Source organism: Zingiber officinale, chromosome 8A (genome assembly GCF_018446385.1).
Source record: "Zingiber officinale cultivar Zhangliang chromosome 8A, Zo_v1.1, whole genome shotgun sequence".
NCBI classification, from domain to species: domain Eukaryota; kingdom Viridiplantae; phylum Streptophyta; class Magnoliopsida; order Zingiberales; family Zingiberaceae; genus Zingiber; species Zingiber officinale.
In genome coordinates, this window is record NC_056000.1 from 126,452,798 (window position 1) to 126,468,858 (window position 16,061).

The following is a 16,061-nucleotide window of genomic DNA, read 5'->3' on the forward strand; positions in this document are numbered from 1 at the left end:
TGGACTAACTAAATTTGCAAATTCTTTTATTATTATTATTATTATTATTATTATTATTATTATTATTATTTTAAAATTATTATTAACTATTTTTTAACAAAAATCGGATAGCCTACTCGCTCCCATTCACAAATATTGAGAAAAATCGACCACCCAAATCCTGATCCAATCAAGTGGCTATCAACGCTGAAGGGTATTTTAGTCATCTCGCTCACCGGCGCCTGTTAACGCCTCTCGTCTCCCTTCGCTCTTCGACGAGCCACATGGCGCAAGGTTTCACAACCCTCGCGTTTAAACCTGTTTCTTTCCGAATCTACCCTCCCCACTCTCCTCACTCTCTCGTTTCTGGAACCTTCTCCTCCGCCTCCGCTCTCCGCCGCCGCACGCCACTGAGCTTGGATCTGATGCCTGTTGGTCCTAGTGCCGCGGCCGTCGTTCTCGCTTCTCCCTCGCAGAAGGCGGAAGGAGAAGCGGTCCGGGTGGGAGAGGAGGGCGCGGAATGGGGCAAGGTATCCGCCGTCCTCTTCGACATGGACGGTGTCCTTTGCAATAGCGAAGAGCTTTCAAGGCTGGCGGCGGTCGATGTGTTCGCTGACATGGGCGTCTCCGTCACCACCGATGACTTCATTCCCTTCATGGGGACGGGTAGGCTTCTCCTTTTCCCTGTTGATCTCTCTCGGAGAAAATTTGTTGGTGTCAGGATGTGATTGTTTATTGTCGGAGCTTTTTTATTAACGTAAAATTGATCTGATTTCCTTGTTCCCACGATTTTTTTGTATTAATCGAATGGTTTAGGCGAGGCCAATTTTCTTGGAGGTGTTGCCAGAGTGAAGGGAGTGAAAGGGTTCGATCCAGAGGCTGCTAAAAAACGATTTTTCGAAATTTACCTTGCTAAGGTATTAACAGATGATCATTCTACATTGCTTGAACCAGATATCTTAGATAATTATTTTGGATCTTGCATCCAAAATTTAAATTTTGTTTGTCTCATTGCAGTATGCGAAGCCGGAGGCAGGAATTGGGTTTCCTGGAGGTCTTGAACTCATCACGGAGGTATATTATTCATGAATTTAAGTGGCAATAGGCGTCCCTTTATCATTTTTTTTCCCAATTTTTTTAACCATTACTAAATTGATGAAGCTATTGGTTTGATGTACTCGATGATAGTGCAAAAGAAGAGGACTTAAGGTTGCTGTTGCTTCTAGTGCTGACCGGATCAAGGTTGATGCAAATCTGGCTGCTGCTGGTCTGCCTGTTTCTCTGTCAGTAGCTCTTGAATTCTTTGTCTATTTTGTTGGCTGTGATGATTTAGACTATCTTATACATTATGATGTCGGTTCTGTCCTGCCTAGAGTTAGTTTGCATATTTCTGAGGAATATACGTGAATTTCTTGCTACTATACCATACACCATAAAGGCTTAATTATGTGCACATTTTTTATTTTTAGCATATCAATTATTGTTTTCACTTCTATTAGATCTGTGTACAAAAAAAAAAATTATATGACACCAAAGAACCAACCAACATAAGGAAGGAACTTTAAAAGGCTGGTCTATATCACCTGCCACTTTTCTCAGTTGCCCTGTGCAAAGAAGAAGAAAAAACCCATCATACTGAAGATAATTTTTGCCTTCTAAGGCATGTATTCTTATCTCTCTTAATCTTTTGCTAGTCATTGATTTGAGAAGATGAGCACTTTTCCTATAATTGGAACATTTAATTATTTGATCTTTTTGAGGTTTATCTGCAGATATATTCTATTGAAATGTAGCCTATCATTTGCATGTGGATTACATGATATTTTATGTTGTTTAATTATGTAATTTTTTTTGTTGAAAAGTTTTCCTATTGATTTTTGGATGTTTGTTGGCGCAATGGGGCCGACAAGAGGAGGGGGAGGGGGTGAATTGCCTATAAAAAGAATAAACCCTTTCTCGTTCTTTTGATTTGATTAGTAGTACAATAATAATAAAAAGAATAATAAAACTGAACAACTAAAGAAAAGTAAGAGGACAATCTATTTACTTGGTTACAACCTAGGTGGTTGTTAATCCAAGGCGTTGAAGAAAGATTCACTAGAAAAACTCCTTTGTTGAAGGCGAAATAGCCTCTTACAGACGTTGACAGCTCACAGAATGACTAGGAAGTGAATACAAGACTTGTAGTTTAGTTGTTGATTATTTCCTAGGTCTAGTGGTCTTTTTATAGCCCTTGAAATACTCATTTGCAGCTTGAAGGCGCTTCCAATGAAGTCCAAGGCGCCTTCTATCGGATAAGTTTTATCCGCTACGGATAAAATTCTATCCGCGACTAATGACTATCGGAAGACGCCTTCAAAGGCTGGAAGGCGCCTTCGTATTGTTCATCGATGGTGCCTTCCAACCATGGAAGACGCCTTCCAACCATGGAAGACACCTTCCAACCATGGAAGACGCCTTCCATCGGATAAGTTTTATCCCCTACGGATAAAACTCTATCCGCGGCTAACGACTATCGGAAGGCGCCTTCAAAGGTTGGAAGGCGCCTTCGTATTGTTCATCGATGGCGCCTTCCAACCATGGAAGGCGCTTTTCATACGACATATTAGCCCCTTTGCTGATCTCTTTGTGTGGGTGATGCTTTGGCTAACTGAAGTTGAGCTCATCCGAACCCAACTCCGACCTTCTCCTCGAGCAGCCTTCCTTCTCGGCTTCTCGTCCCTCGGACAACCGTGCGTGTTCTTCTCGTCCGCCAGTGTACTCTTCCGCAGTCTCTCGTCCCTCGGATGCATCGAGCCCGTTGAGTTTCTTCCCGTGCTATCCTTCTCGCTAACTGCATCTTCCGCTCGATTTCTTGTGTTCCTAAGTTCCTGCACACTTAGACACATGGATCAAACACAACAGGACCTAACTACCCCGTGGTACTATCACTTGTGAGATTTATTGAGCGAGGTATGCTAGGTCTTGTGTAAACTAATTTCTATTTTCTATAATCAAATATTCAATGGTATGATAATGTTTCTATGGCAATGCTAAGGTAAATTGAAGTTTTTATGCTCTAGCATTTCTTCTCAACTTATGCAATTAGGGCAGTTACCATTATTCTTGGCGATACTATTTCCAAGCTCATTTTTAAGACAGCTCTTTTAGGCACACATGATTATCGAGGTTTTATCTTTCCTATAATTATCAAAGCCAATAAATTTAATGATCTGAAATGTCTTATGGATATCAGGTTTGATGCAATTGTATCTGCTGATGCTTTTGAGAATTTGAAGCCTGCTCCAGATATATTCTTAGCTGCATCAAAGAACTTGAATGTACCTGAATCAGAGGTATTTCATATCACAATTCTTCAAGATACAAATAATACATGATTTTAGTAAACTTTTGACATGAAACTCGAAACAATTGTTTTTTTTCAGCAATATATCCTTCTATAACTTGAAAAATTTTCCACTAGAAAATCCACAGCTACAGTTCTCTTTGTACTATATATTAATCAGATTGTAATTTGGGATGCAACGATTCGCACTTTCTACCTGTTGTGCATTTTCATAATCGACATGCTTGTCTTTTCATGATTATGAGATGTGTCTTTTCAAGTATAGAGATTTTTTTACTCTATAAAAGATGCTTTTGAAATGCGATTATCATGTGACAAAGAAAGACTAAATGCATCTGTGCAAACTTGTGCATCTGCTAAAAAATGAATCAGGGTCAATTTGTTTCAGATGGAATAGCATGCCTCTACACCATTAGGCTATAGCTAATCTAGACCTTATCCAAGTAAATAAGGCGACTTGATTAAGAATACAAGAATGTCGAATATAAAGTGACTTTGCACACTATTTGAGTGTTCCTTCTTTTCCACTGCTATTATCCTAAACAAAACTCAAAGGTTGGAAAAGTGTTCCTCTTATATGGTCCTGCTCTGTAGCTCAAGTCTTTGTTCCTTGATTATTTGAATTTGATGAGTAAGAACCAACTAATTCAAAGGATTATACTGATATAAGGACTTCATTAGTACAATAGGATTAGATTCAATTGGATCATATTATGAAAGTAAATTAAATATTAAAATTGAATTATAATTTAATTTATATTTAGATTTTTTTTGTAGAATTAACACATCATCATCTTCATCATTATGAAGATAAGTTGTTTTGTCCCAACTACTTAGGACCATTTAACTCAATTCAATACTGTATCAATAGTAATATTGGAATCAAATTTATTATTATTTTTATCACTTTGACTATTTTTTTTATTCTCCATCTACTAAACTCCACCAATGCCGATCCCAAGCTCAGATGTAAAAGGGCTATAGTTGTGCGTTAGGTTGTTAGCTAGCGTAGCTTTTCAGGCAAATATTATGAATTGATCCATCAAACTATTGTACTAATGCTAGGTTATTTTTCGAAAGGAATACATGCCCGACTGCAACGTCTTAGCAAGGACCACTACATCTCTATAAAAATTCGGGTATAATGCTAAATATGCAAGAGTTCATGTTGCATTGTCCGACTGAAACATATCGATAATAATCGCTACATTTCCATGAGAACTCAGGTGTAACGTTAAATAAGTAAGAGTTCGCGTTACAGAGTCTGATGATAACGTATCGATAATAATCACTACATTTCTATGAGAATTTGGGTGTATTGTTAAATATATAAAAGTTCTCGCACTGTTCACTAAGAATAAATATTATAGGAAAACTAATTCTCTAAGATTTGGAATATGAAATCTAGGAACGCTATACGGAGGTAGTAGATATGATGATTAAGATAAAAATTAATATTTTGTGTATAAGAGACTAAATAGATAGGAGAGAGACAAAGATAGAGAATTCAAATTTTATGTTATGGTACACATGAAAGAGTAAAATAAAAAAATGACGTAGGTATTGTTGCAGATAGTTCGCTAAAGGATGAAGTAGTAGAAGTCAAGTGATTAAAAAGGGGATAGGATTATAATTTTTAAATAGTAGTGAAGAAAGAAATTATTAATGAAATTAGTATATATACAGTTCAAGTAGGATTAGAAGAAAACACCAAATCTAGGTTTTGGGATGATCTAGATGAGGTATTACAAAACATTCCGCTAATAAAAATGATTTTAATAAGAGGAGATCTAAATGAACATGTCAGAGTAAAAAGTAAAAAATAAAGAGTATGATAGGGTGCATGGGGATTATGAGTTTAGAACAATAAATGAAGAAGGGAAAACTATATTGAATTTTGCGATAGCGTATTTGGTTACGTTCAAAAGTGGGAATAATAAGTTGCAAATTGACTTTTTTATGGTTAGAAGAAGGATAGAAAAATTTATAAAGATTGTAAGGTCATTCCTAAAGAAAACTTAACTACCCAATATAGGTTAGTAGTATTGGATATGCGCCTCAAACATAATATCAATAGAAGGCAAATGCGCACAACTTCTGAAATTAAATGGTGGAAACTAAAAGATGGAAAATAAAACATATTTAAGAAGAGAGTAGGAAAACATGTATTAGGAGAAATACACGACGACTCGAATATGACATAGGATAAGATGACATTAAAGTTGAAAATAATATCCAAGAGTGTACTGGGTGAGTCAACGGGTTATGTACCACCAAATAAAGAATCTTGATAGCGAATGAGAAAGTACATGAAAAAGTAAAGGAAAAATGAATAGCCTATAAGTACACTTGTAAGAACGAGGAAAATTTTAAGAAGTATACAGTAGCAAAGAAAGAGCTCAAGAAAGCAATGAATGAAGTAAAAAATAAGCCTATGAACGCTTATATCTAAAATTGGATACAAATGAATGAGAAAAGGATATTTACAAATAGCTAAAGCGAAAGAGGATGATAGAAATTTTATCCAAATAAGATGTATTAAAGATGAATGCAATATGATACTATTGAATGATGAGGAAATAAAAGGACGATAAAAGAGGTATTTTCATCAAATTTTTTATTAATGTTTAGATGAATAACTTAACTTAGTTAATTTAAATAGATCAAACGAGTATAAAAATTTAAAATTTTATCGTATAATTCAAATTTCAACAGTAGAATAACTTTTAAATGAGATGCAAAAATAGAAAAATAGTTGGACTTTTTATTCCAATAGAAGTATGAAAATATCTAGGAAAATAATGTATTAAATGACTTACAAAGTTATTCAATTTGATTAAAAATGGAAAAAATGTTTGGCAGGATAAGTGTTCTAGTTTCCTTATAAAAGAATAAAGGAAAGGTATAAAATTATACAAACTATAGAGATTAAACTAATGAGTCATATATAATGAAACTTTATGAAAGAGTAATAAAAAAAAGGTTAAGGAAGGAGACCACGGTAACCAAAAATTAATTTGGATTTATGCATGAAAAGTCGACAACATAAGTTATATATCTTCTCAGTCAACTAATTTAATAGTATCGGGACTGAAGCAAAACTTACACATGATATTCATTAAGCTAGAAAAAGCTTATGATAGAGTTTAAGGGAAGTTATATCGAGAATTCTAGAAAATAAAGGTGTTAGTTTAACGTATATTGAACTAATTAAGAATATGTACGAGGATATATAATGCCAAGAGTGAAAAAATCAGGCGGATTAATCGAATTGTTTCCTATAAGAATAGAGTTATATCAAAGATCAGCTCTAAGTCCTTATCTTTTTACACTAATCATGGATGAACTCACTGGATATATCCAAGATATAATACCATGGTACTTGTTGTTTACAAATGATACTGTTTTGGTAGATGAGACATGTGAAGGAGTAAATGCTAAACTCATTAGATATAATAAGATAATTGTTAAGATAGGAGATGATTAGTAAGATAAGACATGATAAGTTGTTTGTAACTGAGAGTTTTAAGTATTTACAATATTTTTGCAAAAGGATAGAAGGATTGAGCGAGATGTGTTACATAAAATACAAATAAGATGGTTGAAATGGAAGAGAACGTCAGGTGTTCTTTGCGATCGTAAAGTATCTATAAGACTAAAAGGAATTTTTTTACAAAATTACGATTAAACCTACTATGTTATATAGAGCTGAATGTTTGGTTATGACTCGAGCACATAAGTAGAAGATGAGACTTGTAAAGATGAGGATGTTAAGATAAATATATATAAGGACGACAAGATGATAACAACAACAACCAAACCTTTTCCCACTAGGTGGGGTCGGCTGTATGAATTCTTTTACGCCATTGAACTCTATCTCCTATTATATCATCATCTATATTTAAATAAATTTTATCTTGTTTTATTGTTGTTAATCAAGTCTTTTTTGATCTTTCTCTTCCTCGTTTGATATGCATGTTTATCATATTTTCACATCGCCTAACTGGAACATTTATTGGTCGTCTAAGTACATGTCCGTACCATCTTAAACGTATCTCTCAGAGTTTTTCCTCAATAGATGCAACTCCGACTTTCTCTCTAATGCTCTCATTTCTTATTTTGTCCATCCTCGTATGTCCACACATCCACTTTAACATTCTCATCTCTGCAACTCTCATATTCTGCTCATGTGCTCAAGTCATAGCCCAACATTTAGTTCCATATAACATAACAGGTCTAACTGCGATTTTATAGAATTTACCTTTAAGTTTAAGAGGTACTTTACGGTCACATAAAACACTCGACGCTCCCCTCCATTTCACTTATCCTGCTTGTATTCTATGTAAGACCAAGGATGACAAGATAAGAAATGAAATATTAGAGAGAGTTGAGATTGCAACTATTGAACTCTGGAAGATACGTTAAAATGGTATGGACATCAAACGTGCACAATAAATGCTCTGGTTAGGCGATATAAAATTATGATAAACGTGCACATCAAACGAGGAAGAGAAAAATCAAAGAAAACTTGGTTAGCAACGATAAAACAAGATAAATTTATTTAAATATAAATGATGATATAGTCAGGATAAAGCTCAATAATGTAGAAGGATCCATATAGTCGACCCCACCAAATGAGATAAGATTTGATTGTTGTTGTTATTCTCCATTTAATAATTATCCTATAATAGATTCAACTCTTCTAGCTATAGAATCTAGTGGTCCCCTTTTAGAATCCATACCATCTTAATCTATTTTATTAGATATTTGAGCTAGGGGTATCAATTCGGGTGGGTCGGATTGAATTGAAAAAAATTTATAAAAAATCCCAATCTAAACATGATCTGAACCCGAATACAACCCGAAACCCCTAAACTCGAACCCAAACCCGACCAACTCAAATAACCCGATTAAAAATGACTTTTTTGGTTACTGCCCCTATAATTCTTCACTTTTATTTCAATACTTAGGGCTATAAACAAGCCGAGCTGAGCCGAGCTTTGGGGTATTCAAGCTTGTTTGATAAGGTAACCAAGCCAAGCCGAGCCGAGCTTAAAATGAACCAAACTTTTGAAATGAGTGTTCAAGCTTGGCTTGGTTTATTTTTTATGAGCTTGAGCTTGTTTGAAGCATGACTTGAGCTTGGTTTGTTTAGATGTTATCAAGCTCTCAATTCAAGCTTGGTTTGAGGTTGTTTCGAGCTTGGCTTGAGCTTAGTTCGAGCTTGGTTCATTTAGATGTTATCAAGCTCTCAATTCAAGATTGTTTGATTGTTTGAAATTTTTAGTTATTTGATTGGTTATTGAGCTTGATAATTTAATTTTATTTATTTATTTTATTGTTTATTTAGCATATTGAAAAGAATTTTATTAATGAATATGGTTTGTGAACATTGTTCACGAATATTGTTCACGAACGTTAACGAGCTGAACACATATGTGTTCAAGTTTGTTTATTTAGCTTAACGAGCTGTTCAAGCTTGTTTGTTTAATTAATCTTATGTATATTGAACAAACATAAACAAGCTCTTATCAAGCTGAACACCAAGTTTGTTCACGAACGCTTGGTTCATTTACAGCCCTATCAATACTCCATCGTTATCATACTAACATGATATTAATATATATAAAAATATCTTAATTTTTAAAATAAAATTTGGTTCAACTCTGAAAAAATTCACTAAACCCTAAATTTGGATTAACCCGAGTCAATTATGATCAACCCGAACCTGACTTGAAAATCTCCAACTCGAACTCGACCCAAAAACCCCCAACTTGAACTCGATATTTTTCGAATCAACTCGAGTTGGGTTGGCGGATCGGATTCATTTTTGACACCCCTAATTCGAACTACTCCAAAGTGCTCGTGTTTAAGAGCATCTACATCAGTTTCTCTATAATATCTCTAGAATTTGGAATAAATCATCTATTTATTAAATTTAGACAATTATTTTTCACTACACACTACATCAACTACCTTGAAATTTTCATTATTTTATTTTATTTTATTTTCTCTTCCATTTTTTATTATTATTTTTTCTCTCCCTATGTAATATCTACTTTTCATTATCTAATCCATTTCTTTTTTTTCTCTCTCAAATTAAATAATATTTTAATATTTAAGGAATAGATTTCATTCCCTAAATTTAGAGAATTACTTTTCATGAAATCTAAATTTAGGAAATGGATAAGGTTGTTGATGCAAAGATTTTTTTTACGTAAAATATAAAATTTAAGATAAATTAGGGAAGCTAATGTGGATGTTGTATATATGATTTTGTACTTTCTAGTAACTTTTAAAATAGCATATACTCAAGAAATATCACTTTGACATAATATTAACAGCCATATTATGTCGGTATCATCTTGTATGTAACTGCTTGCTTAATCCTCACAAGTCAACAACTCTCATAATCCCAAACGCTCGGACAAGGGCTGAAATTATGTTGTGCCAAAAACAAGTGATTTTCAATATTCTTGCATCATAAATCATGTCGCCGGTCTCAAGTAGTTTTTAGATTTTCATTAGGTGTTGCAAAATGATGGAATGTCTATAAAATTTCTCAATTAGTTTTAGTTTTTTTTTTAAATTAGATATTAGAAACCAGGGAAGATGTCTATGGGCTTTCTCTAATTATTTAGGTACTCATAATATTTTGCCTTGAATTATTGGATCGATTAAGTAACTTGTAGTTGTCTAAGTAACCTTGTACTTATTCAAATGCAAGAGAAATATATTTGCCTCGAATTATTGTAGTTTTCCTTGATATGAAGTTTTACTGTCTGCAAATGTTTTCCAGTGTATTGTGATTGAAGATGCTCTTGCTGGTGTCCAAGCTGCAAAAGCTGCTCGGATGAGGTGCCCATTAAAATCTTGTTTAATCGAAATGCGGATTCAATGCTTAGGGTTCATTATCTTAGGATTAATTTATTTACGATAATTGCCCAGAGGGGGCATCTAAAGTTGAGAATTGATCAAAAGGAGACGTCTTTTGATCAATTCTGATTTGTAGGTGCGCCCTTTTGGCAATTTCCGAATTATTTATAGACTAGAATAAGCTTACTGATAAATTGGCGCCAATTTCCATTTGACTTCTTTCGAAATGCTAGGTTCCACCAATTCTCACCTTGCAGTGACTTCATTTCTTGGATTGATCACCACCAATGCCTAAAATTCCAACTATTCTTGCATCATTTGCAGGTGCATTGCTGTTACCACGACATTGTCTGAAGACAAGCTGCAGCAAGCTGGTCCATCTCTTATAAGAAAGCAGATAGGGAATGTTTCAATCGATGATGTCCTGTATGGTGGACAGCATTCTCTTGATCAAAGCGTTTAGCTTCAACAGAAGAGATTCTTTGCTTCTGTAATAATATGACAAAGTATCGAATTTTTCTCATCATTGGGAATGTCTGGAAAGACGTTAATACTCGTGTATTTGCACAATAGATGCGTCATTTATTTATGAAATCTAATTAGACAACTCCGCATTAACAATGCACTTTGTCACAATTCAAGTATCCGATCGACGGGCTTCGTGCTGTTGCCGACAGCTAATAAGGAAGCAAGCAGATCACAAAAATTTCAAGCGGCGCCGGAGAAATCAACGGCAAGGATCATGAGGAGGGAGTCAAAGCTCACCCCGTCGGTGGCGTCGCCGCCGGCCATTCGTATCATTCCCCGCACGTCGTTGTCGTCGGCGGGCAGCCCCGCCATCTCTAGGTACGCCTTCAGATCTCCGAACCCCAGCTTCCCGTCCCCGTCCCGATCCATCACGCCGAACGCCTCCGCCAGCACGGCGGCGGATCCGCCGCCGCCGCCGCCGCAGAGGATGCGCTCGAACTCCTCGAACTCGACGAGGCCGTTGCGGTCGGCGTCGGCGGCGGAGATCATGGATGCGATGTCCTCCTCAGAGAGTGGCGCAGCGCCGAGGCCGGAGGAGGAGGAGAAGAAAGCCTTGAGGTCGTCGCGGCTGATCCTCCCGTCCCGGTCGGCGTCGAGGACGTCGAACGCCGGGCGGAGGCTTCGCGAGGCGGCGGAGGGCGAGGGATCGCTGCGGTGCGGGCGGCCGGAGGGGCACATCGTCGATTACCGAAAAGGGCGGAGGAGGGAGACGAAGAGTCCAGATTCTTCGGAGGCACGCGTTCTTTAGATGTCGAGGTTGAAGATGGCCGAGGCTTACTATAAATAGCAAGTTTTCGCGTCGTAATCGCAGTGGCTTGGGGAGGAAGCTGTTGCCTCGTATTCAGACGGCATTAGGTCTGAAGGTTCCGACGAGGTGACGTTATCGATTACGTCAGCGAGTGGGTTTGTGGTTCCGGTTCGGAATCCAATCGTGACCGGTGAGATCAGCCGATGGATGTTCGCCACGTCATCTCATGCGATGCAGAGTCAAAATAGACCCCGACGAAGGAAACCCTAGTTTCTAGAACTTCTATAAATACTGGCCTAACCATAAGAGTTAGGGAACTCATCCTCGGCAAAGAAGGGCGATAGCGGCGATGGCAGCAGCGAGTCTACGCTTCCTCCTCGATGTTCCCTCATCAAGTTTTGCATCTTCAATCTTCTATCTCTATTTCAAGTTTTTCGATGTTTGTTTTTCTTGATATTTGTGAGAGCCCATCTGATGAGCTAATCTCTGTTTTATCAATCGGGGATTGGTTTTATAGACCGGCGAAATTAGGTTTTCAGGAGATTTTGAGTCGCTTCACCTCCATTTCTCTGCGGTGCAGCGAATGTTTTCTCCGAGATCATTTTTTTTGTTGATTATGTTAAGAAGTTGGTTTTGGGCTTCCTTTGCGGTCCTATGATGGCATGAAATCTTTGAGACCTGATCTCTTTCTTCTGATGAAAACTACAAGCATGACTCTGAGGGCAACCTTCTTCTATTTGATCTTCGCGTTGTTCTAATTTGTTCTGCTTCTCTATTTTGCATTATGCTTGCTCTTTGTTTGGATGATGAAATGCACTGGGCTCCGAGCAGTTTTGCTGCATTTGGCTTGACGGATATGCATCTGCCTAGAAAGCATTGTCTGACTTCATATTATTTTCTTGCATTTCTTTTCAATTTATTGAAGTTATTATTATGTGTTTATAATCTATGAGTTTTATTTTATTATGATTTATTTTATCAGTTCAATTTCAATAAAAATATAAGAATGGTAGATGCTAATTGGGTTTGGCACGAAGCATTCTTGGTATTGAATTTGTAAATTAACTAGTTGCGAATGAGTTGCTTCAAATCTGCTCTTGCATTTACAATTTAAATGCATTGTCCAATTCTAACTTTGAAAGGAATTATTCAACCAGTCCACATAAACATAATGAAAGGTGAAGCTTTTGTCGCAGGTTATTGAAAATAAATCAAAGTGAATCTAAATAAAAGATTAGAATGATCCGTGCCATTTTTCAAAAATGACAATTTTTTTGGAGACATTTTTACGATCAATGTTTTCTATTATCATTAAATTTTAAGAGATGTTTGCGGCATCATAAGCTTATGCTAAAAATGTATTTTATTTTTGAATAATTATGATTTGCTTTTGTTTAGCTTCTGAATAGATCCTTTTAAAAATAAACGTGTTCCTCGATTGTTTTATGGAAGCATTCTTGATCGGTCTAGTTTTCAATGGAAAATTGTTTCAATGTAATCCAATTATTTTCTGTATTCCTTGTATGAATTCAAAACGCTCTGAGATTTTGATTTTAATATTTTGTAATGAATATTATAACAACTAAAAGAAATGTTATAATATTTATTATAGTTTAAATGACTTTTGATTAAAAAGGAGTGGTTATGTTTTTTTTATTTGTCGAAGTAAGCATCTTAGTTTTAAAATTATTAATGAGCATTAGTAAAAATGAGTGGATATGTTTTTTTATTTATAGAAATAAGCATCTTAGGTTTAAAATTATTAAAATCAGGATTAAAGACTGTGATTTTCTTCCTATTTCTCTGACTAACATCGTAATTTCCTTTTTATCAAACGTCATTTATTTTAAACATTTGAGTTATAATTTAATATTTATAAATTAAATATTATTTGTGTAGTTTGGATGTATGTCACCTCAGTAAGTATTGAATTTGAGTTTTATTGTAAGGCATTAAAGAGGTATTAAAGAGTATTATTTTAAAAGATTATTGAATAAAATTTGTATAAAAGGATAAATTTCATGTAAGATTATATTTGGTAAAGTCATGATGATCGGTCATGCTTGGATAATTTAAGTTCGGATAAAGGATGGTTGCGTTAGGTAGTTAGTTAGTGTCAAATTATAATAAATATTTAATAAATGAATTCATTAAATTATTGTACTAATGTTAGGTTATTCTTTGAAAGAAACACGTTTTAGGGTCTGACTGTAATGTCTCAGCAAGGACTGTTACATCTTCAGAATTTCGGTGTAGTGATAAATATGTAAGAGTTCGTGTTATAGGGTTCGATTGTAACATCTCTGCAAGGATCGTTACATCTCCATAAGAACTTCGGTGTAATGTTAAATAGGTAAAAGTTTTCACACCATAGGTTAGATAAGAATAAATATGATAGGAAAACTAATAATCTAAGATTTGGAACATGGAATAAAGTAATTTTCACTGGTAAATCAATGGAGGTAGTAGATATGATGATTAAAAAAAAATTAATATTTTGTGTGTACAAGAGACAAAATGGATAACGGCTAGGCTTATAGCTTTTGCACTCTACTCCACTAACCGCTAGGCTATAGTATTCTCGGTAGATGATAGACTCTCTTGAAATAGGAAACGGAGCCTCTGAGGTTAGATTGCTCGTGATCCAACTTCACCTGAACTCCTAATACCAAGAAATGGAGTGGGTATCATTGTTGATAATTTGTTAAAAGATGAAGTTGTAGGAGTAGTTAGAAAAGGGGATATAATTATAATCCTTAAGATAATAGTGGCGAAAGAAACTATAAACATAATTAGTTATATGCACCATAAGTAGGATTAGATAAAATTATCAAAGTAAGATTTTGCGAGGACTTAGATGAAATATTACAAAATATTTCATCAAGTGAAATGTTTTTAATAGGAGGTGATTTAAATGAGTATGTCGGAGTGAAAAATGAGGAATATGAGATTACATGAGAGTTTTGAGTTTGAACGAGGAATGAGTAAGTGAAAATTATATTAAATTTTACGATAACATATGACTTTATATTAGCTAATACGTTTTTTAAGAAAAGAGAAGAACACTTAGTCACATTCAAAAATGGGAATAATAAATCGTAAATTAACTTTCTTATAGTTAGGAAGAAGAATAGAAAGATTTGTAAAGATTGCAAAGTCATCTCTGAGAAAACTTAACTACCCAACACAGGGTGGTAGTGTTGGATATACGTCTCAAACATAGTATCAATAGAAAAAAAATATATACAATTTCTAGAAATAAGTGGTGGAAGTTAAAGGATGAGAAACAAAATATATTTAAGGAGAAGGTAGAAATACAAGATTAGGTGAAATATACGATGATTTTAATACAACATGGGATAAGATGGTATCAAAGTTGAAAATAGTAGCTAAGAATGTACTCGGTGAGTTAAAGGGATATGCACCACTAAGTAAAGAATTTTGTTGGTGGAATGAAAAAATACAAGAGAAAATAAAGGAAAAACAAATAGCTTATAAGGAATTATATATTTGTAAGAACGAGAAAACTTAAAAAAATATACAATAACTAAGAAAGAAGCTAAAAAAATAATGAGTGAAACAAAAAAAATGAAACTTTTGAACGGTTATATCAAAAATTGGATAAAAAAAGAAGGGAAAGAGATATTTATAGAATAGCTAAAGTAGAGAAAGGAAAACAAGAGATCTTAGCCAAATAAAATGTATTAAAGATGAATGTAATAGGTGATCCTCTCCGAACGCTGAATCAACGGACGCTGGGCACGTGGCGCTCTCCGGCTGCTGACGTGGATCTTCGACTGGTTACACGAACCTCTGGCGAACCTGCACAGAAGTCGGGCCGGGAAGGGGTTCTCGGCGGCGACCCTCCGACGTTCAAGTCAGACAAACAAGTAATGAAAAAAGTGGCTCCCAAGGTGTCTCACACGTACCTCCGGCGAAATATAAGGCTCTTTATATAGAGCGGTGAAACAGCTCCTGCACGTCCACCGAGGCGCATACGTGTCCGCAGCCCATACCTCGGTATGTGTCTGCCAGAAAGCTTATCTGACGCCATACTGCTACAGTCAAAGTACGTCTTCGATGGGACAACAGAACACCTCGTTGTCAGACTTGGAGTATGGCCTAGCCATAGGACTTGATAGCTGTCATAAGATGTTCTCGTCCTCCTCTACCGACCACAGGCCAGGGCGTCCGTCCGGCCGGCGGGACGGGGCATCCGTCCGGCCGGCATTCTTCTTACGCCTGGCCGGACGACACTTCACGTCCGGCCTTCTCTCTCCATCGGTATGCTGGGGAGATCTTCGGTAAGATGTTGTATAGGGATTACTAGCAGTATGTTACATTGCCTTTGGATGATCATGACGTCCGCTCAGCCCTTCGTTACTGTTCAATCGAGCGTCGGAACCCCGATCCCTGTCAGAGCGTCTTTTTATTATCGGATGTTCATCGGTCGGCCGGTCGGGCGGCCGACTCATCCTTCTCCGGTCGGCCGGTCGGTCTGCCCTTTTCTCATGAGTCCGGTCGGCTCACCCTTCCCCGATGGACCACCTGGCCCTTTGACTTCCACGTGGCGTTGACCCCTCG

The 16,061-nt window shown here is 36.2% G+C and overlaps 2 protein-coding genes and 2 non-coding genes across 4 annotated transcripts; 3 read left to right on the forward strand and 1 right to left on the reverse strand.

The window, feature by feature from the left end:
* The first annotated feature begins 211 nt into the window (after positions 1–211).
* On the forward strand, positions 212–10,808 carry LOC122010171 (protein SUPPRESSOR OF QUENCHING 1, chloroplastic-like). The gene is made up of 7 exons (XM_042566611.1): positions 212–645; positions 796–896; positions 997–1,053; positions 1,168–1,262; positions 3,215–3,314; positions 10,125–10,183; positions 10,526–10,808. Exons 1-7 carry the CDS (start codon positions 264–266, stop codon positions 10,662–10,664), a joined length of 933 nt encoding a protein of 310 aa, XP_042422545.1. The 5' UTR covers positions 212–263; the 3' UTR covers positions 10,665–10,808.
* LOC122010172 (calcium-binding protein CP1-like) lies at positions 10,759–11,481 on the reverse strand. The gene has a single exon (XM_042566612.1). The coding sequence runs from the start codon at positions 11,405–11,407 to the stop codon at positions 10,910–10,912; it is 498 nt and encodes a 165-aa protein (XP_042422546.1). The 5' UTR covers positions 11,408–11,481; the 3' UTR covers positions 10,759–10,909.
* A 646-nt stretch (positions 11,482–12,127) lies between these two features.
* On the forward strand, positions 12,128–12,201 carry LOC122013202. Its single transcript, XR_006120526.1, has one exon. It is a non-coding gene; the product is annotated as a small nucleolar RNA R66 (small nucleolar RNA).
* Positions 12,202–12,276: 75 nt separating this feature from the next.
* Positions 12,277–12,364, forward strand: LOC122013215. Its single transcript, XR_006120537.1, has one exon. It is a non-coding gene; the product is annotated as a small nucleolar RNA snoR118 (small nucleolar RNA).
* The last annotated feature ends 3,697 nt before the right edge of the window (positions 12,365–16,061 follow it).

Coding starts and splice junctions, on each gene's coding strand:
- LOC122010172 (XM_042566612.1), bottom strand. CDS start 11,407: ATGTGCCCCTCCGGCCGCCCGCACCGCAGCGATCCCTCGCCCTCCGCC.
- LOC122010171 (XM_042566611.1), top strand. CDS start 264: ATGGCGCAAGGTTTCACAACCCTCGCGTTTAAACCTGTTTCTTTCCGA. Junction 646..795: donor CATTCCCTTCATGGGGACGG/GTAGGCTTCTCC, acceptor CGAATGGTTTAG/GCGAGGCCAATTTTCTTGGA. Junction 3,315..10,124: donor TGAATGTACCTGAATCAGAG/GTATTTCATATC, acceptor AATGTTTTCCAG/TGTATTGTGATTGAAGATGC.